The sequence below is a fragment of the Amblyraja radiata genome, chromosome 3 (genome assembly GCF_010909765.2).
Source record: "Amblyraja radiata isolate CabotCenter1 chromosome 3, sAmbRad1.1.pri, whole genome shotgun sequence".
Classification (NCBI taxonomy): Eukaryota; Metazoa; Chordata; class Chondrichthyes; order Rajiformes; family Rajidae; genus Amblyraja; species Amblyraja radiata.
In genome coordinates, this window is record NC_045958.1 from 33,737,255 (window position 1) to 33,762,848 (window position 25,594).

Consider the following 25,594-nt stretch of genomic DNA (forward strand, 5'->3'; position numbering starts at 1 on the left):
TTGCTTATGCCCTCTGTTATCAACTACTTAGAAGATTTACTTCACATCTCTCATGATATCCCAAATGTCTTTATATACTTTATATACATTGAATTACTGAAGAATTGCTACTACAGTCCTTAATAAAAGAAACTGCAATTACATTTTGCACAGAGCAAGACTTCATAATGCATGAGTGACTAGTCAATCTACTATTGAGAATGTTAGTCACAGGAAGCAGGTTGCCAGGACAACACCATGTTCTTCTTTACAAACTGCTATGACATTCAATGTCCACCTGAAAGGTGGCAACCTGGGAGGCAACACAAACTCACCGCGTAGATGGCACCTCCTACACACACAGCAGTAAACCACACTGGTTTATTGCATTGAAGGGAGATGCTACCTAATTTCTTTATAGTTTAAGGATCTTGAGAGTCACAGAAAAATAGAGCAAAAGGAGAATCACTCAGGCCATGTGAATCTGCCAATGTTCAGAGCAATATCCCAATTAGTTCTACTTCCCTACCTCAACTCAAAGGCTCTGCACCTTCTCCCTCAAGTATTTATCTAAACAGTTCTCTGCCTTTCCTGTGCAACTTCTGTCAGTAGCACACAGAGTTATGGCAAGTGACCAAATTGCAGGTTGCAGATGTTTGGGGAAATATAGATTTTCAAAACCAGCTGTCCTTCGAATATTAATACTGAAGATATTAAAATATTGAATGCCCTTCAATAATCCCAAAGCAAAAATTGCTGATCTTGGAAATCTGTAATAAAAATTGTTGGAGATACTCAACAAGTCGGGCAAAAATGATGTATATAATTTATAGAAATCATTATTTTCCCCCTACTTTCAGTCTGAAGAAGGATCCCGCCCCAAAACATCACCCATCCTTGTTCTCTGGAGATGCTGAGTTACTCCAGTTCTTTGTATCTATCTTTGGTATAAACCAGCATCTGCAGTTCTTTGTTTCTAAAAATTATGTTGAATACCTTCCAGTGTTGCCCATAAACCAAAATGTTTCTCTTGGCAATGTCCACTCTGTCCCATGCCAGTGCCAAACTTAGCTGGTCTGATGCAGAAGTATTTGTACCTTCAAAAAAAAAAAAATAGATTTTACTTTAGGATACTTTAGGATTTTACATTACTTAATGATCAGTCATGATCACAGTGAATGGCGGTGCTGGCTCAAAGGGCCAAATGGCCTACTCCTGGACCTATTGTCTATTATGAATTTAGGGACAATGCACTTCAAAGAAGAAATTAAACATTAATACCTTTGAGGAGAGCAGTTAAGATTGCCAGGTCAATGTCCTGCTGTTCCTCTGAATCTGCATCAAAGATTGTAATCTGTGTTCACAAGAGAAGGTGGAGCTGTTATCTTTTCAAAAACATAATAAACTTTATTTATCTGAATCTTATCATTTACTTTCCCTTATGAAACTATTTTATTCCTGCCCATTTCATCTCCAATTCATCCTCCTGATTTATTACTGTTGTTCTTCCATTCTAGCTTTATGGAATGAGCTGCCAAAGGCAAGTAAAATCACCACGTATAGAAGAAAATTGGACAGGTGCATGGATAGGAAAGGTTTTAGGGATAGAGGCTAAATGGAAGCAAATGGGACCAGCTCTGCACTGCACAATTCCATGACATTAGGTTTGATGTTACTTTCAGAGTCCAGGTTGTCACTCTTCTTCCCTGAGCCTTGATAATGAACATTAGTTATAGGACAATCAATCTAAAGTAATCAGTCACCATCAGAAGCTAAACAGTATTTAACAATTTGCCTTGCCCATAGGAGTTAAAGCAGATCGATCTGAACCTTCAACCCGGTCTGATCTTCTGCTACACCTTGGCTAATCTATGCTCAGAACTTTTTACCCTCCTTTAAATGTCATCCTTTGATACCATTATCAGTAAAAAAATCTGTCACAAGACTAGTAATTTGAAATAACGCAGTCTACACCAAAGATCTTAGAGCAGATCTTTGGTCTACACATCCCTTAAGGGGAGAGAATTCTAGATTAGATTAGATTGGATTCGTTTATTGTCATTCAGACCTTTCGGTCTGAACGAAATTTTGTTTCCCTGCAGTCATACATATAATAGAAAAATGACAAAAACACACAATCAACACAAATTTAACATCCACCACAGTGAGTTCACCAAACACCTCCTCACTGTGGTGGAAGGCAAAATCTTAAAGTCTCTGTCTCTTCCCTCTTTGTTCTCCCTCTGCGCCGAGGCGATCCAGGCTCCAGATTCAAATTCCTCCTTCACTTTGCCCTTTGTGTGAAATATTCTTTCCAGATTTAAGGCTTAAAAGAACAATCTCTAAATTCACAGTCAAACCTCACACTGCTGAAACTATTTTTTTCCCTGTGTGAAATAAATCACCTCCTAACCTTCGACACTGAAATCAATACAACTCACGTTTTGGTCATCTGCTTCATAACATAATGCTCTAAGCACAGGTATTTTCTGTTGTTTCTGAACCCAGTTCATTGTCACTGGGATGTGGTGCTGTATCTCCTCTTACCATGAATGACACTAAAGATGTTATAATTTCCCACACCAGTGCATGATGCCTCACAATTCAAATGTGATGATTTAATTTTATGCCCAATTTTAATACCTTAGCTTAGCTTAGAGATACAGCGCGGAAACAGGCCTTTCAGCCCACCGAGTCCATGCTACACTAGGGACAATGTTACACTTATACCAAGCCAATTAACCCAGAAACCTGTATGTCTTTGGAGTGTGGGAGGAAACCGAGAAAATCCACGCAGGTCACGGGGAGAACGTACAAACTCCGTACAGACAGTACCCGTAGTCGGGATCGAACCCGGGTCTCCGGCACTGTAAGGCAGCAACTCTACTGCTGCGCCACTGTGCCACCTCTTCAATTGTAAACAATGTTTAATTATCTTAGTAATTTAGTGCAACAATCCCATCTTTGCATTTAACACTGAACTACAAATAGTTTATTTCTACATATTTAATCTTTGCTTTGGCACTGCCTCAGACAGTTATATTTTATTCCATTTAATATTTTAGTTACTATTAATACAATGGAGATGGAACAAATCAGAGGGCGCACACTTAGAGGAGAGAAGGATCACTTGTCAGCAGCAACAGATATTGACTCGCCTTCCAAAAATACAAGCAGGGCACCGTATCTGGATGCAGGTAAGGTCAATGTTTCTTCTAGTTAAGACTTTAGACTTCAGAGATACAGCGTGCAAATAGCCCCTTCGGCCCACCGAGTCCGTGCCGACCAGCAATCACCCTGTACACTAACACTATCCTACACACTAGGGATAATTTACAATTTACAGAAGCCAATTAACCTACACAGTGTGTGAGGAAACTGGAGCACCCAGTGAAAACCCACGCAATCACAGGGAGAACGTACAAACACGTACAGACAGCAGCCGTAGTCAGGATGAAACCCAGGCCTCTAGCGCTATAAGACTCTACCGCTGTGCCACTGTGCCAGCCCTTGATATACTTTTGTCAACCTTGCTCCTACATAAATCTCCTATACACATCAGATACTACACTGTGGTCACGTTCAAATCTATTCATACAACTGAACATGGATGAACTTGAAGATATGCAATTAGTTATTTCCTATTCACAAAGACTAGAATCCATGGCACCATAAAATCCTTCTTTCCTAAATTATTTTAAAAAATAATAATTTAAATGAAAAAACAGATATTCCCTTTTCTGACATTAACCTATTAATTATTACAACCTCACCCACAAAAGTATAAACTGAAGTCTCATTTTAACAGAATCCTTCAAACTGTGCTGAACTCCATTGTACTGAAGCACTTGCACTAACATCTTCATAGTGACTTTGGAAAACCTTAGTTCCCACTTTGTGCAGCTGACTTGAACATACTCACCGATTCTCTGTGCTCCATGCATTCAATCAGAATTTTAAATAAATGATCTGATTGCTTCTGTCCAAAATTAAAGGCCTTCTGGATCATCAATATCAGTTCAACTTCTAAACCAGGATATAATTTCCTGCCATAAACAAAAGGTTGTGTTTAAGTGACAGTAGATCTGTGCTATATTAATAAATGCTAGTCTTGAGACATGTCAAGCTGATTGTTAGCACATGCTTCCGTTATGCAAATAATGAGAAGTGTTCTTCAATAAATGGAACTTTGGAGGTTATGCTACCAGTTGGCCTCCAAATGTGTCACTAGACATGCACAATCATACATGGCCCTGGAATCTATCACATTTAACAGTTTACTTTGCATTGGAACTACTTCATCAGAGAGGAGAGGCAGAGAGGAGAAGGAATGATCTTTTCCACAGTAAGCCAGGCAGGCCTCCAGGTAAATTGCCAGACTGTGTGGGAGAAGGAATCAACAGTTGCCCATCCCATCTTCTCCAGCTATTAAGCCTCAATGACCTAGATGCAGTTTTGGAAAAAAATCCCAAGAGTGGTGAAAACCAATGAATACATCCTTAAATCCCGTTAGTAATGCCTGCGGTCTCAAACATTGTTCATTTTTTCACATCTCCATTAATCACTGGCTGTCTCAATCAATCTTGACTGTCACCAAATATTTATATACTTCATCTTATTGGAAGCTCACAACAACATCTCACACCCTGCACACAACATCAACTATTTAGTCATGACATGTGCATGATGAGCACTTGTGCAATTTACATTAAAATACATCTCTATAACATACTTTATCACTGCAGACAGCTGTGGCGAAGCAATTAAGAGGCACTGTTACATCACCTTATCCCACCCGCTGAGTTACTCCAGCTTTTCGTGTCTATCTATTCTGTGTCTGACCTATTCGAGTCCTCTCAATCTGACATTAGCTCCTTTATGACAGAAATATTGCTACAGTCATTTTTCTTAAAATGTAGTTTCTCCAGGTGTCACTGCCAAGGCTGGCATTTATTGTTCAATTCTAAACTTCCATTGAATTGGGGAGGCAGCAAAGGCTCAACCACATTGGTAGGACTGGAGTAATTCACATAGTAAACCCTTTTGTTCACTTCCATGGAAAATACTAGTGAACCAGACGGCATTCCTTGCGTCCAACAATTCACTAAACGTAAGAATAGGTGAGCAAGGAACGTACCCACCATCCGCAGTGTGTTTATGGGTAAACGCCAGGAGATCCGCTGCCCTGCCTGTTCCTTCACACACAACAACAGGCACAGGAGGAGCTTCCCTTACGTATTCCCACACCATCAGGATGACATTTGGATCCCCTTCAATCACCAGCCCCACCACAGGCACTCCTTGGCCCATTCCTAAAATGAAAATCAAAAGGATCAAATGGGGGTTGGTAATAGACAAGAGACAATAGACCATAGACAATAGGTGCAGGAGTAGGCCATTCGGCCCTTCAAGACAGCACCGCCATTCAGTGATCATGGCTGATCATCCACAATCAGTACCTCGTTCCTGCCTTCTCCCCATATCCCCTGACTCCGCTATCTTCAAGAGCCCTATCTAGCTCTCTCTTCATTAACATCAAACATTTGCCAAACCATCTTGTGGCAAACCTTGGGACTTTAATGATTGAAGTGGCAGCTCAAGTCATTGAGCAACCCTGCAAAAGGGTATTTAATGAACATTGTAGCCTAATGTGATCCAGGAGATTTATTCATGTTGTCATGTTTTGTGGTGCATTGTCCATTGCCACAAGAAAATGAGGTAGGAACTAGGAACATTGAACACCCACAATTTCTATCTCATTTTCAGCTGGAAATGGTACAGCGAAGATTTACGAGGATGTTGCCAGGTCTCGAGGGCCTAAGCTGTGGGAGTGGTTGAGTGGGCTAGGACTCAAGAACAGGAGGATAAGGGATGATGTTATGGAGGTGTACAAAATCATGAGAGTAATACATTGGTTAGATGCACAGAGTCTAAAGTGAGGGAGGGAAAGATTTAATAGAAACCTGAGAGGTAATTTTTTCACACAAAGTCTGGTGGATGTATGGAACGAGCTGTCAAAGTACCATTGCAACTTTTAAGAAACATTTAGATATGTACGTGAGTAGGATAGGTGTAGAGGGATATGTGCGAAATGCAGGCAGGTTGGACTAGTGTAGATGGGACACGTTGGTTGGTGTGGGCCTGTTTCCATGCTGTAAAACTCTATGACTATCTGCTCCCACTTTCACAGAAAAATCTGCAAAATCCTGTTGTCACAGATATAGAACATGGATGTTGCAAGAAAATATATTTTTAGTTTTTGCATCCAAGGAGCAAGGAGCTCCTTGGGGCTCAGAATGTTGAGCATCTCTACAAATGTAATCCACATAAATTGGAAGAGGAGCAAGTTACAAACACAATAATTGTCCACCTGTACTTACGAGAATGGATTTTCTGCTGTGCAATGTATTGTTCCAGCTTTCTCCGAAGCTTCACTTCATTGCCATACTTCCCAATGGTCCCATCATCTACCAGGATGAAATGTGAATGCTTGCTATTTAAACTGGTCAACTTGCTCAAAGGATTGCCAAGCATTTGATAGGGACATACCACCTTAAGAAATAAATTATAGAAAACTTGTTTAAAGACATCGCAGACCTCTATTTTGCTACATATAAATTATCCAAGTGCCTGCACTAAGGAGATTTTTATTATGACATATTGATACTTTCTAAATGAAAGATATTTCAATCTAAAAATATAGGGATAGCTGATAATATATTCATTCATTGGCATCCTGGTAAAATTGGTAAAATTATCAAAATTAATCAAGTTGTGCACCAGTGTGTTCACAAAATTATCACTTTAAATCTAAAATAATTTACTTTGTAAACACATTAATAAATTTGTTTGAATTGATTTTAAGGTTTAAAAGATTATCTTTGCATAGTCTGAAGCCAAAATAGATTAACCTATATTGTTTAATTGGATACACAAATACAAATCACCACACTCATGAACTGCAAAAGACGTTTGTATTTTCTACCACGTTAAATGTTTAATACAATTTGCCTGAGTATGGCCAACCAGTGGGAAACAAAATCGCATGCAAATTTGGCAAATCAGTTAATTATGCAAATTTTATAAGCCATTATGCACCCTAATAGTAGACAAAAATGCTGGAGAAACTCAGCGGGTGAGGCAGCATCTATGGAGTGAAGGAATAGGTGACGTTTCGGGTCGAGACCCTTCTTCAGACAGGATGCTTTCTTTGGTACATTACAAAAGTTAGTAAGATTTGTTGGAGTCATGCCAAACTTCAGACATACCGAACCTCAAGTTTTCTGAGGAAGTAGAAGAGTTGGTGTACTTTCTTAGCTCTAACTTCAGGACAATTTGTAGGTGAAGGTGGTGGACCAATTACTTAAATTTATTTTTGATCAATAATTTTCAGATGGTTTCATCAATCTGCACCGTTATCTTTCTTAAATATATTCCGCTTTGGGAAAAATTGCCACAATATTATCAGAATGGAATTTTTACCAGTTATTAGACAAGTTTTCTACTTTGAGGAGTAAGCAAATAAGAACAGTTCCTTTTGAGAAAGGGAAGATTAAGCAGTGATATGATCAAGATTTATGATTTTCTATTATTCATTTACGAGATGTGGGCATTGCCAGCAGAGTCAATCTTTCTTCCCAGCTGAGAAAGTGATAATGAGCTGCCAGCTTAAACTACTTGAAGGTATTCCCATTGTGTTGTTGGGTGAGGAGTTCCAGGAATTGGACCCAGAGTTGATGAAGTTACAGTGGTATAGCCCATTGATGTGTGAATTGAAGAAGAAATTCTGCTCTTGATCTTCTCAGTAGTAGAGATTTGACTAGCGGAAAAATCTTCCCTCTGGTAACTGAAAAAAAGTTGATTCAAAGCCATTGCAGAAAATGTCGACAGGAAGATGTGAGAAATGTCATCTCAAAGTTTGGTCAGGAACTGGAATACTCTGAGAAAGCAGCAGAATCTAATTTCATGAATAATTTAAAAAATGATTGAAACAGGCATTTAAGCTCTTTCGAGAATCACCCTAGGCACAGCTTACCAGCTGGCTTCATTCTATGCAGAGGCTTCTCAATAAGTATCAGGAGACGCATGAAAAATATATTTTCCAAATGTTTGCAATTATATGCACAATTTAAACCTTTATTATCCATAGCACGCAAAGCAGACAGTCTGCATTTGACTCTCATTACAATATGTGATTTGCAATTAAATTTAATGCATTGGTTGATAAACTACATATTGCAGTGGATGGACATAAAGTGCTGGAGTAACTCAGTGGGTCAGGCAGCATCTCTGGAGAAAAAGGATGGGTAACGTTTCAGATTGCAACCCTTCTTCAGTCTCAGAGTCAAAAGTCACCCATCCTTTTTTTCCAGAGATGCTACCTGACCCGCTAAGTTACTCCTGCACTTTGTGTCTATCTTTGGTATAAACCAGCATCTGCAGTCTTTGTTTCTACATGCTACAGTACATTGTTCCTTTTACTTGAGGGCAACATATGTGGCAATTGTTATTACAAAGATATTAAATTGCATTGAGGTAGTCAAAAATGCTGGAGAAACTCAGCGAGTGAGGCAACATCTATGGAACGAAGGAAATAGGCAATGTTTCGGGTCGAAACCCTTCTTCAGACTGATGTGAGGGGGGGGGGGAGGGGGGGGGGGCAGGAAGAAGAAAGGAAGAGGTGGAGCCAGTGGGCTGAGGGAGAGCTGAGAAGGGGAGGAGAAAGTAGGGACTACCAGAAATTAGAGAAGTTAATGTTCATACCGCTGGGGTGCAAACTGCCCAAGCAAAATATGAGGTGCTGCTCCTCCAATTGCATTCATTATGGTTGTTTAAATTGCAGTAATCATGGTTAAGTAGAATTATTGTCACATTTGATTATCACGTAGAAAGGCTCTATTGATCAGACACAGTTTACTTACATCTTTTCCTATCAAATCTCTGTGGTTTTCAATGACTCCCCAAGGAGTAATTCCTAATATACAGATCTTCCGTAAATATGGAGAAGTATGATCTCGTACGGCATCACCAACATGTTTGGAAGTCCCTAAATTAAAACCAGAACATGCTGACGTCAGGTAGCGTAAAAAAACATAGGTCTTGTTTAATTTAAATACAATATTTGGTCAGGCAACAGCAACAAAACTATCACCTTTCATGTATCATTCCTGAAGCACTCTGCAAAAATGATTTCAAACTAAATTTGACATTGTTTCACAAAGAAAGATTGGAAGAAATAACTAGATGTTTAGTCAAGGAGCCAAGTTTTGAGGAGCAAAGTAATGGAAGGAGGTGAGGTAAAGTGGTCTAGGAAGGCAATTCCAAGCTCAGGGCCACGGTAATTGAAGACATTGGCAACAGGAGTGAATTATTAAAGTCATTGAGGAACAAGAGACCAGAATTGGAGGAATACAGCCAGAGAGGATTAAAGGGATTGGGAGGGGCTAAACAATGTGAATTTGTGCAATTCCAAGATGCTACAACCATAGAATTTCCAAGGAATCAATGGAATAAAGACAGGAGTATATTTAGAAGATTTAGCCATTCATTCTGAGAAAAAACAGATAAGGTTTACAGTGATTTCCCCATGGTTCCCTTCATGCTACACAATGACACATAGATACAGAGGCAATAGGTGCAGGAGTAGGCCATTTGGCCCTTTGAGCCAGCACCACCATTCAATGTGATCATGGCTGATCATCCACCTGTTTCAACAGCCAGGAGATTCTGAAAGATCCTTTACGTTATAATTTTCTAAACCTTTGACACCAGGTTATCCGAGTACATGGCAAGATCACACATGGAATTGGCCTTAATTATCATCTCCTCAAATTGGTGCTAAACTCCAGTTTTCAAACCCACACCCACACTGAACTATTTGTCCTCGGCCTTCTTCACTGCCATGTGGGGCCAAATGCTAATTAGAACAGCATCTCATATTCCTTTTGGGAATGAATGTTGAGTTATCCAGCTTCAAATAATCCACACCCCCTATTCTCCTCTCACCAGTCCACCCAGCATATCTCTCCCTTTGTTCACCATTTCCGTCCCCGCCCAGCTTGTTACCAAGAATCATCACCATCCCCCACCTGGTTCCTTCTGCCCATCACCCACATACTATCTACACGAGTTTCTTCTTCCTTGCTTCACCTTTCCTTTCTGTTCCCCCACCTGGTTTTATCCACCCAGTGTCCCTCCCTTATCTGATTCCATCTACCACCTACCATCTTCTATACCCTTCCCAAAAGGTCTTTAGGTTATGAAATCTAATCCACATCTATTAATCAGTTTATGGGCCCCGGCCGTTCAAAAATCTGCTCTTTAAGTGTGATAAATACAACCAAACCTACCTGTGTTGATGCCCTCGGTAACTATCCAGGCTCCCGTGGTCTCTGCTGCTTTGATAAGTCCCTTGCCAAAGAGTTGTTTGACTTTTGAAGGAAGTTTAAAGTTCTGACTACCTCCATGGACAGATATCAGCAGTTTTGGGAGTTCCATCAGCCATTCCTTCAACATCAGATGGAGCAACTGATGCAGTTCTGTATCATATGAGACTCTGATATACTGAAGAGAAGTTATTATGAATGCAAAATAATGTTGAAGGCATTTGCTATTAACTTCCTCTGGGTATTATTTAATATTATTGCAACATGATAATGGCAGCAGTTATGACAAAATAGCAATCACATAAACATACCATTTAAAGCCAGTGAATGGCAGTGAAAGGTTTTTATTACTTTCCAAAGGCAGCCTTCCATTGCTTGTCCACTTTGTACAGAAAATAAATCACAAGAAACCGATATATTGGTAAGTGATGGAGAGAGAGTATTTGGCCCCAAACTATAATGGTTATATTGGCTTAACCTTTAAAAGGAAGCAATGTTAGCAGGTTGATTTATTTTTTGAACTGTTAAATGGAACCAACCTTAGCTCGATAGGAATAAGCACCATCCTGGAAATCTATGGTACCAAAGGCATCCGTTGGGCTCGCAACTGTGTGACTCTCAACACACCACTCCTCCTTCACATCATCACAAGCTGATAAATAGATTGGCAATTTTCTGTCCAAGCCAGAGTGGTCCCCAACCAGTCGACCACAGCAACATCTGCATTCAAAGTACAAAGATCAAAGTCAATTTTAAAGTTGCAGCCTTTCAGTTCATCTACAGGGCAGATTATAGAAGAGATTTTATGAATTACCTACACGTATTTACATAGTGTTTTTGTTGACAAATTGGCAACTCTATGCATTCTGAAAATGGATCATGTTCAGCAAGGCTGATTTACTGCATTTGCAACCAATGCTCAATTTTGAAGTAAATCATAAACATCTGAATTTTATTATTTCCCCAGAGAGAATTAAATTATCCTCAATATGGATCTTTTTGTAATTAAGGAATTGGAGAAGGACTATAAATTTCCGACATCTACTACAAACCCACTGACTCCCATGGCTATCTGGACTACACTTCCTCCGACCCTGCTCCCTGTAAGGACTCTATTCCCTACTCCCAATTCCTCAGTCTATGCCACATCTGCACCCAGGATGAGGTGCTCCATACCAGGGCATCGGAGATGTCCTCATTCTTTAGGGAACAGGGCTTCCACTCCTCGATTATAGATGAGGCTCTCACCAGGGTCTCTCTTTTATCCCATAGATCCGCTCTCACTCCCCATCCCCTCACTTGTAACAAGGACAGTCCCCTTTGTCCTCACCCACCCAACCAGCCGTCACATACAACAGATAAGCCTCCGACATTTTCGCCACCTCCAATGGGATCCCACCACTGGCCACATCTTCCCATCTCCTCCCCTTTCGGCTTTCTGCAGAGACCGCTCCCTCCGTAACTCCCTGATCAATTCATCCCTTCCCACCCAAACCCCCCCTTCCCCTGGTACTTTCCCTTGCAACCACAGGAATGCTACACTTGTCGCTTTACCTCCCCCCTTGACTCCATCCAAGGACCCAAGCAGTCTTTCCAGGTTGTAAAACCTGCACCTCATCTATTGCATCCGCTGCTCTAGATGTCAGCTGCTCTACATCGGTGAGACCAAGCGTTGGCTTGATAAAAATGTAAAATTGTCCAAGTTGGCGATATGCAGAGTACTGCCCTGCCGACTACAAAATTCAGAAGGTTCAGAAGGAAGGTGGTTACAGTTGGCCTGGTGTGATCAGCAGATGAGTAGAGATAGTGACAAAGGCTGCAGGAGCAAAGGAGACAAAAGGATGTCAGATTGGGAAAGAAGAAGGGGAGTGAGCTGTGAAGTGAGAGGGAGGGATATGGGTGGAAGGGAATAGGGAGAGAGGAAAGAGGAGATAAAAGGAAATGTGGGACAAGGGAATGAGAGAGGACATGTGGGAGAGAGTAAGGAGATGGGTGGCTGGAGTGGTGGGAAATGGCAATGGAGATGGGTGTGCAGGGAGAGGACATTAAAAGAGGTAGTAAATTTTTCAGCTTCATCTAAAAAAGATCCAAAGCAAAGTTAGAGTATTGTGTACAGTTTTGGTCACCACACTACAGTAATGATGTACAAATGATAGAACAGAGAAGAGACTCACAAAGATGTTGCTGAAATGGAGGTTTGTAGTTATAAGAAAAGATTGGATAGGCTTGGTTTATTCCCACTGGAACATGGGAGGGCAAGAGGTGACCTTATGGAGGTTGAGACAGTTAGGTTGTAAGCTACCCAAGAGGAATGTGAAGTGATGTTCTACCTGTTTGACAATAGACAATATGTGCAGGAGTAGGCTATTCGGCCCTTCGAGCCAGCACCGCCATTCAATGTGATCATGGCTGATTATCCCCAATCAGTACCCCATTCCTGCCTTCTACCCATATCCCCTGACTCTGCTATCTTTAAGAGCCCTATCTAGCTCTCTCTTGAAAGTATCCAGAGAACTTGCCACCAACACCCTCTGAGGCTGAGAATTCAACAGACTCACAACTCTCTGTGTGAAAAGTTGTTTCCTCATCTCCGTTACCCCTTATTCTTAAACTGTAGCCTCTGGTCTGGACTCCCCCAACATCGGGAATATGTTTCCTGCCTCCAGTGTGCGAAACCCTTAATAATCTTATATGTTTCAATAAGATCCACTCTCATCCTTCTAAATTCCAGAGTATACAGGCCCAGCTGCTCCATTCTCTCAGCATATGACAGTCCCGCCATCCCGGGAATTAATCTTGTAAGCATACGTGGCACTCCCTCAATAACAAGAATATCCTTCCTCAAATTAGGGGACCAAAACTGCATACAATACTCCAGGTGTGGTCTCACTAGGGCCCTATACAACTGCAGAAGGACCTCTTTGCTCCTATACTCAACTCCTCTTGTTTTCAACATGCCATTTGCTTTCTTCACTGCCTGCTGTACCTGCATGCTTACTTTCATTGACTGATGAACAAGGACCCCAGATCTCCTTGTACTTCCCCTTTTCCGAACTTGACACCATTTAGATAATAATCTGCCTTCCTGTTTTTCCTACCAAAGTGGATTACCTCACATTTATCCACATTAAACGGCCATGCATTTGCCCACTCACCCAACCTGTTCAAGTCACCCTGCATTCTCAAAGCATCCTCCTCTCAGTTCACACTGCCACCCAGCTTTGTGTCATTTGCAAATTTGCTGTTACTTTGACTCCCTTCATCTAAATCATTGAGGCATATTGTAAATAGCTGCGGTCCCAGCACAGAGCCTTGTGGGGTACCCTACTAGTCGCTGCCTGTCATTCTGAAAGGGACCCGTTAATCCCTACTCATTGTTTCCTGTCTGCCAACCAATTTTCTATCCATGTCAGCACTCTACCCCCAATACCATGTGCCCTAATTTTGCCCACTAATCTCCTATGTGGGCAAATATGGAGAAGATCCATTCCCTCTACAGATGTTGCTTGACTGCTGAGTTCTTCCAGCACATTGTGTTTCCTCATAATTAAAAAGTTTATTCCCGTTTCATCAAGAAACTTCGGCTTGTACTCGCTAAAATTTAGAAGATTGAGGGGGGATCTTATAGAAACGTACAAAATTCTTAAGGGGTTGGACAGGCTAGATGCAGGAAGATTGTTCCCGATGTTGGGGAAGTCCAGAACAAGGGGTCACAGTTTAAGGATAAGGGGGAAATCTTTTAGGACAGAGATGAGAAAAACATTTTTCACACAGAGAGTGGTGAATCTCTGGAATTATCTGCCACAGAATGTAGTTGAGGCCAGTTCATTGGCTATATTTAAGAGGGTGTTAGATGTGCCCTTGTGGCTAAAGGGATCAGGGGGTATGGAGAGAAGGCAGGTACAGGATACTGAGTTGGATGATCAGCCATGATCATATTGAATGGTGGTGCAGGCCCGAAGGGCCGAATGGCCTACTCCTGCACCTATTTTCTATGTTTCTATGTTTCTAAAGCTACATTCTTTCCTTCAAAATCCCTTGTAAAACAAGGCCACCAATTAGTTTATACAAGGCTCATTATAAAATAAATAGATTTGTACTGTTGTGATTGAAAAGGAAAAAAATAACGTGAAAGGAACATTTTTTGCTGGAATGCAGCACAAATAGTAATGGCTCCCTATATGCCTTAGCTTTCAAGAAAAGCCCAATTTAACATTGTGAAGTGTAACACTGCTATTAATTTATAGCAATTAATGCTAATAAATTAGTGCTAATTACACCGAAAAGCAATGAAAAGGTTTTGATTTTATGTAAATGACCATTGCGGAGACTAGTTATTCAGATTAATTACTTTCAGGTTAAACAGAGCAAGCAACCACATTCCATCAAAATCTTTTTTTTTAGTTCCCTGGGATCAAAGATGACTTGCTTCTGCTCAGATTTTGTGGGTCCGTCAGTAACTCATGAGGGCAACACATAAATCGCGAATAAGTGGGGAAATGGTGTCCATTGAAATGGGAGAGTGGGAGGTTTATACATGGGTCACTCCAGCCATTTACACAAGTAAACTGTGTGCTCCTGAGACATGGATCTAATCACTATCCCAAAGACGACTCCTCCATTTCAACCCGTCATGATTCCATATAATCACAGATACCAAGGTTCCTGGAAATCATAGAATTGGCACTGATGTTGCAATTCCTCAGGGAGACTTTGAACACAATCTTGAATGTTTTTATCTGTCCATCTGGTAATTTGTTCCTGAGGTGGAGCTTAAAAATGAATATCTGTGTCATGAATCTGGAGTTGGTCATGCAAACATCATGGCCTGCCGATATTATCAAATGAGTGTAATTAAGGCCTCAATGCTGGGGATGTTGACCTGGAAAAGGACACTGACATTGTTTCACTTACCCTTCCAGTGAAGTCAGAGGTTTTTGCTGATACAGCTTTCGTGATATTTTTCCAGTGCCTTTGGATGCCTACTATAGATAGTTCAGGTCTGAGAAGCATAAAGGAGGACAGGGATCATAGCGGTCCGGTTGCCAAAGAGCTTTGGGTTATGTCGAAGATCCTAATCTTCAAATATGTCTTTCCTCAACTGGTCAAAGTGATGTTCGTGCATTGAAGGCAATAATGAATTTCATCATCAACGTTTGCCTTTGTTGAGAGTCAGCTGCCAAGATATTGTAAATGGGCCACGTTGTAAACCTTCAGTGTCAGAGGGCAACATTGCACAGTGAGGCCGAGATGGTAGAGGAATCATTTTCTTGTACTTTCAGTGAACAAGTTAATGATGGTTCTGAGTTAATTGCTCAGTGAACACAAATGCCCACAGCAGCTTGGCCGATGCGTTTAGCCTGACCTTGGTCCTGGAGTGTGATTGCAAAAGGTTGAATAATCTCCCATTAGTTCTGAATATCAGCTCCAATCCCATGAGCAGTTTGTTGGAGCATTATGGTAAGAGAAAGCATTACAGCCATGATGCAACCTTGGTTGACACCACATCCACGATGAGTGGCTCTGTTGTAGACCTGCTGATCATGATCAAGACTTGCAAGCCATCAGGAAGTAAATTCAAGATGAAGTCAAAGATTTTAGTGAGGTCAAAAATACCATATATAATGGCTGGTGCTGCTCCCTGCAGTTTTTTCAGAGTTGTTATATGGTGAATATGTCTGTTGTATTGCTAGGTGGATGAAAATCACTATAGCTTGCCATTTTATTTGTAAAACTGCGATAGAATCAAAAATCAAAGAATTCTTAATGGGCATGTGAGAATGTATAAGCTGTCATGGTACTGGGAACCAAGGAGGGGTTGGATGGAACTCATGAGGTTGGTCTATTGTAAACTGATATGGACCAGGTGGGCCAAAAAGCCTCCTTTGGTAATATTAAAGGTACCCCATTCTTCTTCCTTACCAGTTGAGACTTCTCAGAGGTAGGATCCCTTTCCACTTAGGTGTTGAGATTACCCAGGAGGATTAGGTTGGATAAGTTCCAGGATATTTTATGGTTGGAGCAGATATCTTCTTTAAACTCATTTGAAGATTACAAGGTCGGGAGCAATGGACACTTATGTGGGTTCTGTGTTAGAGCCAGTCAAAGATCATAGGGTGTTCATTATATCAGGGCGGCGTCGCTGAGATGCCAGACCATGTCATTCTCAATGGTGAAGTGCTCGCTCCATGAAGACAGTGTTAATCTTCTTATTTAACCCCCATCCCCACACAAAAGAAAGTGCACCAACCACATTGTCCTTTAAATAGATTGTCTCCTGTAGATGGCATCTCATTCGGGCTGGCAACTGCTATGTCATGGGGGGGAGGAGGGGGGGTGATGCAGAAATCTGACCTATAGACTGTCACTTTCAAGGAAAATAAGGAAATTACAGATAGCAAGTGACCTGCTGGGACAATCCTGAAAAGCCATGAAGCAGTGCAGGAAGGAACTACAGATGCTGGTTTATACTGAAGATAGACACAAAGTGCTGCAGTAACTCAGCTGGTCATGCAGCATCTCTGGAGAAAAAGGATAGGAACGTCACCCATCTTTTTTCTCCAGAGCTGCTGTCTGACCCACTGAGTTACTGCACACTTTGCGTCTCTCTAGCCTAAGCAGATTGATTTGGCTGCAGATAGCAGATGAGGGAATACAACTTTGAAATACCACACAAAGGAGGGGAAGGACTCAGCACATTAAATAAATTAAATTATAAAAAATATGCGATGATTCAACAATGGCTTCTGAAAAGAGACTGAGTAGATAATTACAAGATCTGCCTTCTCTTCCGGGAGCGCCAGCAGTAAATCAAACTGGGCTTCACATACAAAATTGTTTTTCTCCACTTCAGGTTAACATACTATGATCTAACTCACATAAAACAATAAACAGGATGCATAAAATAACATGTTCAGAGATTGGTTGACTTTGACACACAGCACAGCACACTGATAGCAAGTGACCTTCCACAACCAATAAAATCCTCATTTCCTCTCTTTGATTTTCATGGAAGGCCTTGAAGCAGATTGAATTGGCTGTCCATAACAAAGGAGGGAAATACCTGTTACTGTTTACTTTTCCCTGAGGAGTCTCCCTCCACTGACACGATCAAAGCACTTTCCAAGACTGAATAAGATGTTATTTTGGGAATCTAACAAAAGCATATTCAAATACCATGCTAATCAACCACGCTAATTTAGTTTAGAGATACAGTGGCCCACAGGGTCCGTGCTGACCAGCGATCCCCGCACATTAACAATACCCTACACCCCACTAGGGGCAATTTTTACATTTACTAAGCCAATTAACCTACATCTTTGGAGTGTGGGAGGAACCGAAGATATCGGAGAAAACCCACGCAGGTCACGGGGGACAAACTCCATGCAGCCAGCACCCATAGTCGGGATCGAACCTGTGTCTCCGGTGCTGCATTCGCTGTAAAGCAGCAACTCTACCGCCGCGCCACCGTGACCGTGACTTTTGCATAACTTAAAAATACTTTTGTACATTTGTGTAGCGCAGTGGCGCAGTGGTTAGACCTGCTGCCTTACAGCGCCAGCGACCCAGGTTCGATCCTGACCACAGGTGCTGTTTGTGCAGAGTTTTTAACGATCTTCCTGGGACCGCGTGGGTTTTCTCCGGGAGCTCTGGCTCCCTCCTACATTACAAAGACCTGCAAGTTTGTAGGTTAATTGACTTTTCATCCATTTCAACTGTTAAGCGTCACCAACCTATTGATTCTCCAACCATTTGCTTAGAAGAAAGTTCTTAAATAGTTCTGCTAGGGAGAAAATTGAATGTCAGACAAATAGAAGACCACCAATATCATAAGAATTTGGGAGCGAGTGGAACTGGAACTGGAACTCCCGCCACTGGATTTTCCATGGCTCCTGCCTCCTTTCAATCCATCAGATCGAATATTGGAGTTGCATGTTGGTAAGTTAAACCCGTACACTGTAAATGGTAGGGCCCGTAGAACAGAGAGCTCAGGGGGTACATGTACATCATTGCCTGAAAGTGGTAACACAGGTAGACAGGGTAGGGAAGCAGATAGATGGCTTCATTGGTCAGGGCATTGAGTACAGGACCTGGGACATCATGTTAAGACAATATATTGGTGAGACCACACTTGAAACATTGTGCACACTTCGAGTCTCTCAGCTGTTGAAAGGATGTCATTAAGGTGGAAAGGATGCAGAAATGATTCATGAGGAAGTTACAAAACAAGACAAGAGACAAGAGACATTTATTGTCACATACACCAATTGGTACAGTGAAATTTGTGGTCGCCATACGAGAGAACACAGAACACGATAGTCTTTAACACAAACATCCCCACACAGTGGAATCAAAGTTTCCCACTGAGAGGGAAGGCACCAAAGTTCAGTCATCTTCCTCTGTTGTTCACCCGTGGTCGGGGGCCTCCCGAGCCCCCCGCTGTCGCCGCTAAGGGCGGCCCGATGTTCAGGCCCTCTCGCCAGGATGGTGGAACTCCGACGTCGGAGCAGGAGAACATTCTCAGCGGCTCGGACCTCCGAATCAGCCACTTCTTACCAGAGACCGCGGCTCCCAAAGTCCGCAGGTCGAGCTGGTCGGAGATTCAAGCTGGCGGCCCTCGGCAAAGGGATCTCAGGACTCCGCGATGTTGGTCAGCGCCGCCCATGGCTGGGAGCTCCGCAAACTACAGCTCCACGATGTTGATGCAGCAGGCCCAACACTCCAGAGCTTCAAACGGCGATCCCAGGTAAGGCATCGCCCGCTCCACGATGAATCCAGCGCTGCGCCGCTGCTGAAGCTCTGGTCCGGTCTCCGGCAAGAAAGGCCCCGCCAATGCAGTTGGCAGGCCGCGAGGGGGGGGGGGGGGGGGGCGACTCGGAGAATAGTCACATCCTCGTCAGGAAGTGACTGGGAAACAGTTTCTCCCTTACCAAACCCCTCTCCCCCACATAGAAATACTAAAACAATCCTCCAAAACCTACTTTTAAACAAACTAAAAATAGAAAAAAATATAGCAAAGGCTGCCATCATATGGCGCCCCTAGTGGCCCATGGAGAGCTTTCGTTATAAAGAGAAACCTGGCAGGCTGGGATTTTTTCCTGAATCCATGTGTACTCTGAGGGGTGACCTAATAGAAATATATAAAATCATGATGGCCACAGATAAGGTGGATAGTCACAGTCATTTTCCCCTGAGGTAGTAGGAGAAGGACATAGATTTACAGTGAGAGGGGATGATTTAAAGTGGGCTTGTGGGGTAACCTTTACACACAGAGGGTGGTGGGTGTATGGAACGTGCAACCAAAGATAGCTGTCGAGCCGGGTACTATTACAATATTTGAAAGACATTTGTACAAGTATGTGGATAGAAAAGGTGCCACATAACTCTATGGCATTATAACTGGAAGACATCTTACAATGTAAGCTATTGCAGGGAATAAGGTGGAGCTAAATGCAGTGTTTTGAAGTTGTTTTCTCACACAAAGTTGCTGCCCTGAAGCTTGTAAATGGATTGAAAACATTTGCGTTTCCGGACAATTGTTAAGGTCAGCAGTGCCACTTTGTGTCTCCCACACAGCCAACAGTTGATCATAGATTCATCTTCCTTACTCCCACACCCTCCTAGAATCCACTCAAAGTGCCTGCATGGAGACTGACTATCATTACAATGGCCCGGGTCTCCAGCATAATCTAGTATCTTTGGTCTCCAGTAGAATGGTCAGCACCAGAACATCCATCCCACTCTGCAGAGCAGCACAAGACCTGAGAATCTATGGCATCTTTACTTGAAATTCAGACTTTGTGCATTGCTTATAAAAGTCATAAAAGGCAGAAATATCTCATGTACTTACCGCACCAGGTTCTGGCAAATCTGGCATCCTGGAAGACATCTGCCATAAAAAAGATTTTAATTTCAATTTCTTGTACAATCTGCCCGAACACTATCGAAAATCAATGCCAATCGTATACTAGCTTTCTGTATCTACCATGTTCTATCTCCAAAGTTGCTGAAGCTTCCATTTCACTCAAAGACCTAATGCTATGACCAAGTGTTCCCGCATTGGATAGTACACACTCAGCTGCAAGACACACACTCCACAATGATCCTGAGCCTTGCATCTTAAACTCATTCCCCCAACACCAAAGTACCATTCCCAACATCAATAACCTAACGGCAGATGCACTGCCAACATTTGCTGATTGGAAATCACTTTTCTTTGAATTAAGTTCCAAATGATCCTGTACTCTGGCTGCACAATTTATTTTTATGTAAGCATATTACAAACAAAAGGATGCCTTTCATACTAACAGGCTAGATTAAATAAAATAAGAACTAACCTCTGAACCACATGAATATATGTGGAAAGGATAGAAAGGCGAACTACTATTTAAATGTGTATTGTTGGTGTTCAGAGGAACCTATGCATGACTGAAGGATGACATGCAAATAATTCTTGCAAGTAGCAAAGCAAATGTATGTTGGCCTTTACTGCAACAGGATTTAAACACATCAGTCAAGGTATTTTAGATTCCATGTTAGTCCCAGAAGTGGATTCTAGCTCACTTAAGTATTTATTTATCAGCAAACAAAGAATGTCTGTGAGTTTACAATAGATCATATGCTGCCTGGGGAAGTGGGAGAAGCAGATATAATTGAAACAAGGAAGGTCTGAAGAAGGATTCGGACCCAAAACGTCAATAGACTATAGACGTCACCTATCCATGTTCTCCAGAGATGCTGCCTGACTTGTTGAGTTACTCCAGCACTCTGTGTCCTTTTAAGCAGATATGATAGTTACGTTTAAGAGGCATTTAGTCAGACACGTGAACAAACAGGCAATAGAGGGATAATGTCCATGCGCAGCTGATAGGATTAGTTTAATTTGGCACCAGGGTTGGCACATACATGGTGGACAGAAGGGCCTATTCCTGTGCTGTTCTTTTCTATGTTCTATCAAACTCAATGTGCCTTTTTCACTGCATTCCCACACTTGTTTTTAGATTGTAGAACCTATGTTCACTCTGCTCGACCCAATAGTTATAAAATGTTGTGTAAAAGGTGATTAAACTAGTTAACAGTAAATAGTGATAAATGTACTTGCTTCATGTGTGCTACAAGATACTCAGAATGTTGGACTAGTTCCTCTAAACTTTATAAAGAAGTCTGTGGCATCTAACCTGTGAGAATCTCTTGAACTGGTTATAATTTTTCCACATTCGCGCTTACAGAAAACTGCTTCAATCCACGACTTCTGAGTCTGAAAAGGAAGAGAAAGATCTAATTAATTATATTTTTTGCAGCATGTCCATGGATTCAAATAGACTGGATGGTTTATTGAATGAACATCAAAAGCACAATGCTACTTTTAAACCCGTGATAGAGCCTGCAATTGGCAACCAGGATTCATCTTGCTCCAATGGGCAGTCTCGTGGCACAGACATTACATTACTTTGATAAGGAATACATGAATAGGAAAGGTTTAGAGGGATATGGGCTAAATGCGATTAGCTTGGATACGGCATCTAGGTCGGCGTGGACAGGTTGGCCCATTGGCCCTGTTTCCGTGCTGTATGACTCTCTGGCTCCAATTTCTGCACCAGAGCTGAGAATCACTGCATCCCTATTGCCGGTAATTCCTCAATGTCCACTTCGAAAACTGAGACAGGCTGAAGATACTTTATCTCTGAAAGCAGATTAAAGGATATGAAACACAAAATGCTGGAGTAACTCAGCAGGTCCAGCAGCATCTGTGGTGTTTCGGGTCAGGACCATTCTTCAGAGTAAATCTGATGAAGTATCACAACAAAACCTCACCTCTCCAGTTCCCTCCACAGATGCTGCCTGAGCTGCTGAGTTACTCCAGCACTTTGTGTTTTACTCCAGATTTCAGCATCTGCATTTTCTTTGTGTCTCATTAAAGGATATGGGGCTGCGTTCCTTCAAACAGCAAAGTTGTGAGGTGATTTGATGAAAGTGTTTCACAATCATGAAGTGTTCCAGGCACAGTAAATAAAGAGGTACAGTTCTGTTGCTGGAGGGGCTGAGAACCAGAGGATATAGATTCCAGGTGATGAGCAGAGCACTCATGAGAAAAAATACTTCTTCACACTGCAAGGGGTTAAGATGGAAAGGATTGTTTGAGAAGTTGATGCAAACAGATTAATGTCTTATGAGAAGGAATTGGATTAGTACTTGAAAGGGAAAAAAAATGTCCGAGCTACAGAGAAAGAGATTGAGAATAACAACTAAATGGATTTTATAAAACAATATGGGCTAAATGAATTAAAGAGTCTCTTTTGGTAAGTATTATACATTCCAATGATTTGTGTTTTGGAATCTTGCTCATCCAGTCAAGATAGATTCATACTGCAGGTTGAGGCTTTCTGTAGTATTATTTAAACATGCTCAAGAAGAGGTGCAGCTATGTTTAAGACTTTTTTTGGGAGAGTTTTGGTTCCAAATTGCTATGATACGATACGATACGATACAATTTATTTGTCATTTGGACCCCTTGAGGTCCAAACGAAATGTCGTTTCTGCAGCCATACATTACAAACAAATAGACCCAAGACACAACATAATTTACATAAACATCCATCACATTGCTGTGATGGAAGGCCAAAAAAACTTATCTCTCCACTGCACTCTCCCCCCCGATGTCAGAGTCAAAGTCAAAGCCCCCGGCGGGCGATAGCGAATTGTCCCGCGGCCATTAAAGCCACGCCGGGTGATGCAAGGTCGCACACCGGGTTCTTGATGTTAGAGCCCCCGGCGTGCGCTCGCAGAGTCCCGCGGCCATTCCAAGCCACGCGGGGCGATGATGTAAGGCCCCGCTCCAGGAGCTGCACAGTGAATCAGAGTTTTAAATAAGCAGCAAAGTGCTCCCTGCTCTCAAATGATTTAGACTATTCGACTTTTGAGATACAGCACGGAATCAGGCCCTTCGGCCTAACGAGTCCACGCCGACCAGCGATCACACTATCCTACACACTAGGGGCAATTTATAATTTTTACCGAAGCAAATTAACCTACAAACGCTGTACGTCTTTGGAGTGAGGGAGGAAACCGGAGCACCCAGAGAAAACCAACACGGTCACGGGAAGAACGTACAAACTCCATACAGTCAGCACCCGTAGTCTGGATCGAACCCGGGCCTCTGGTGCTAAAAGGCAGCAGCTCTACCACTGCGCCACCCCCAAGTGTTACGGTGTTCAATGTTATAAGTTAGTCCTGGATAGCAGACATCCTGGACTTCAGTATTTAAGATTAGTCTTGAGATGGTTTTCTTGCATCATTTTCCATTGCATGTTTGCCACTTCTATAGTACTCTCCAAAATTCTGAAGAAGTCAAATACATCTATGGCAGTAGCACAGGTGGATGATAACAAACTAGTCACATTTATAGCCCACCACTCTTTTCCATTGAGATTGGTGGAAAATTAAGTGGGCTTTAAACAGGGCTGACAAAGTTATTGTTGTCAATTGCTTGATCGTCCTTTTATCACCCAATGTTTTTCAGGTTATACCATCTACAGTAATCAAAATGTCACCTTATTCTTAACTTTGCCAACAACTACACCGATGCTTTATTTTTTAATGAAGTCTGAAAGGAAGGTGAAAAGAGTTGGGATGAGATTTTCACTTACTCCATCCATCTGCCAATCACTGTACACCCCTCACATGTATCCACCTATCATTTGCATGAAAAAAGGTCTGAAGAAAGGTTTCAACCCGAAACTTCACCTATACCTTTTGTCCCGAGATGCTGCCTGACCCAGTAAGTTACTCCAGCTTTTTGTGTCTATCTTCGGCTTAAACCAGCATCTGCAGTTCCCTCCTACACATATCACTTGCCAGACTTTGTCCCACCCACATTTTCATTTCTACCTTTCTTCCCCTTGCTCCATCATTCTGAAGAAAGATCCCGATCCTAAACATCGTCTGCCTAGTCCCTCCACAGACGCTGCCTGACCTACTAAGTTTTTCCAGTCTTTTTGTTTTCTGCTCTAGCATCTGCAGTCTGCTGTGCCCACGGCAGCTAACGTAAGCACATCACACACCAAATGAGATGAATGACCAGATAAATGATTTATTTAAAATATAAATTAAAAGAGATTTGTTGACTTGGGCTTTAGGTTAACACAGGCTCTTCTTCATGTGATACTAACTGCCCTCGGATTAACATTTCATTCAGTGAGACAGTATCTTTCACTTCCACTGAAGTACTACATCATTATGTGTTCTTAGTCTGGTTTAAGGTTGAATGCATTGACTTCAGTCCCAGAAGGTTAACCCATCACAAGGTTACTATTAAAAGCAGTTTTACTCAGTTTAATACGTTGAAGGAAGAGAAATCTTATTTCCACTCCTGTAAACGCAGGGATAAATAATTGGAGGTGTTTCTATGGAGAACAGTTTAAATACTTCAGGCTATAATAATTACCCTTAAGTGTCAGTGATAAACACTGCCATTTTACAGCAATGCAATTAGATGCTAGAAATGATTACATTAAGTAAATATGTTATTAACTTAGTTAACTACACTATTAAGTAAACACACAATAACATACAATTTAAAAATCACTTATAGAACTTCCTCAAGGCTGGTGAGAATAAATTGCACTTGACCTGTACCAGGCATTTAGGACAGTGTTTATTTTAAAATTCAAACTACAATACTTTTAGTTTCAACATAAAAGCTGTATTTGTTATCACTAAGTATACAGTTAGAATTAACAACTGCATTAATGAAACATATGTGAATACAAATTGATGATATTACACATTAATATCTATTTCATTAAAAGTAAGGTGACTTACCATATTTTACAATCAATTTTATTAATTCTTGAAGAAGTAAGCTTTTTAAAAAGATGTGTGCTCCCGAGGAGGGTGAATACAAAACTCTGCAGTACTGCTGCAATACTAAGGCATGCATTTGCTTGGATTTAACACCTACGAGCACGGAGCTACACAGAAGTATGTGGTCTGAAACAGAAAAAAACAAATCATTTATAAAAGACTCCTCCTTTCTCTCACATAGAAATAGTTCTCGGAGAAATTGTATAGCCATTAGCAGTAAAACAAAGAACAGCTTTACCTATCATTAAATCCACAAGACCTTTTTCAAAAGTACATGTGTCAAAGACATAACCAATGGTATGCTTTAACCCTTCCAGAACTTAGATAGTAATCCATTGGTTTGTCAAGGCACCCCAGTTTTATACTCA

At 41.6% G+C, this 25,594-nt stretch overlaps 1 protein-coding gene across 2 annotated transcripts in view; it reads right to left on the reverse strand.

Moving 5' to 3' along the window:
* Positions 1-25,347, reverse strand: part of trpm6 (transient receptor potential cation channel subfamily M member 6) — a 128,012-nt gene extending 102,665 nt beyond the window's left edge. For both annotated transcript variants that reach the window (XR_004411346.1, XM_033017558.1), the window contains exons 1-11: positions 25,185-25,347; positions 21,542-21,621; positions 20,215-20,253; positions 10,904-11,084; positions 10,329-10,542; positions 8,901-9,025; positions 6,360-6,531; positions 5,117-5,291; positions 3,902-4,025; positions 1,261-1,333; positions 976-1,076 (exon numbers count right to left, since the gene is read on the reverse strand). Coding sequence is in view for 1 of the 2 variants with exons in the window: in XM_033017558.1 (XP_032873449.1) it covers positions 976-1,076; positions 1,261-1,333; positions 3,902-4,025; positions 5,117-5,291; positions 6,360-6,531; positions 8,901-9,025; positions 10,329-10,542; positions 10,904-11,084; positions 20,215-20,253; positions 21,542-21,621; positions 25,185-25,187 (1,287 nt within the window). In the remaining variant the exon portion in view is untranslated. The remainder of the gene's footprint in view (positions 1-975; positions 1,077-1,260; positions 1,334-3,901; positions 4,026-5,116; positions 5,292-6,359; positions 6,532-8,900; positions 9,026-10,328; positions 10,543-10,903; positions 11,085-20,214; positions 20,254-21,541; positions 21,622-25,184) is intronic.
* Between the last annotated feature and the right edge of the window lie 247 nt (positions 25,348-25,594).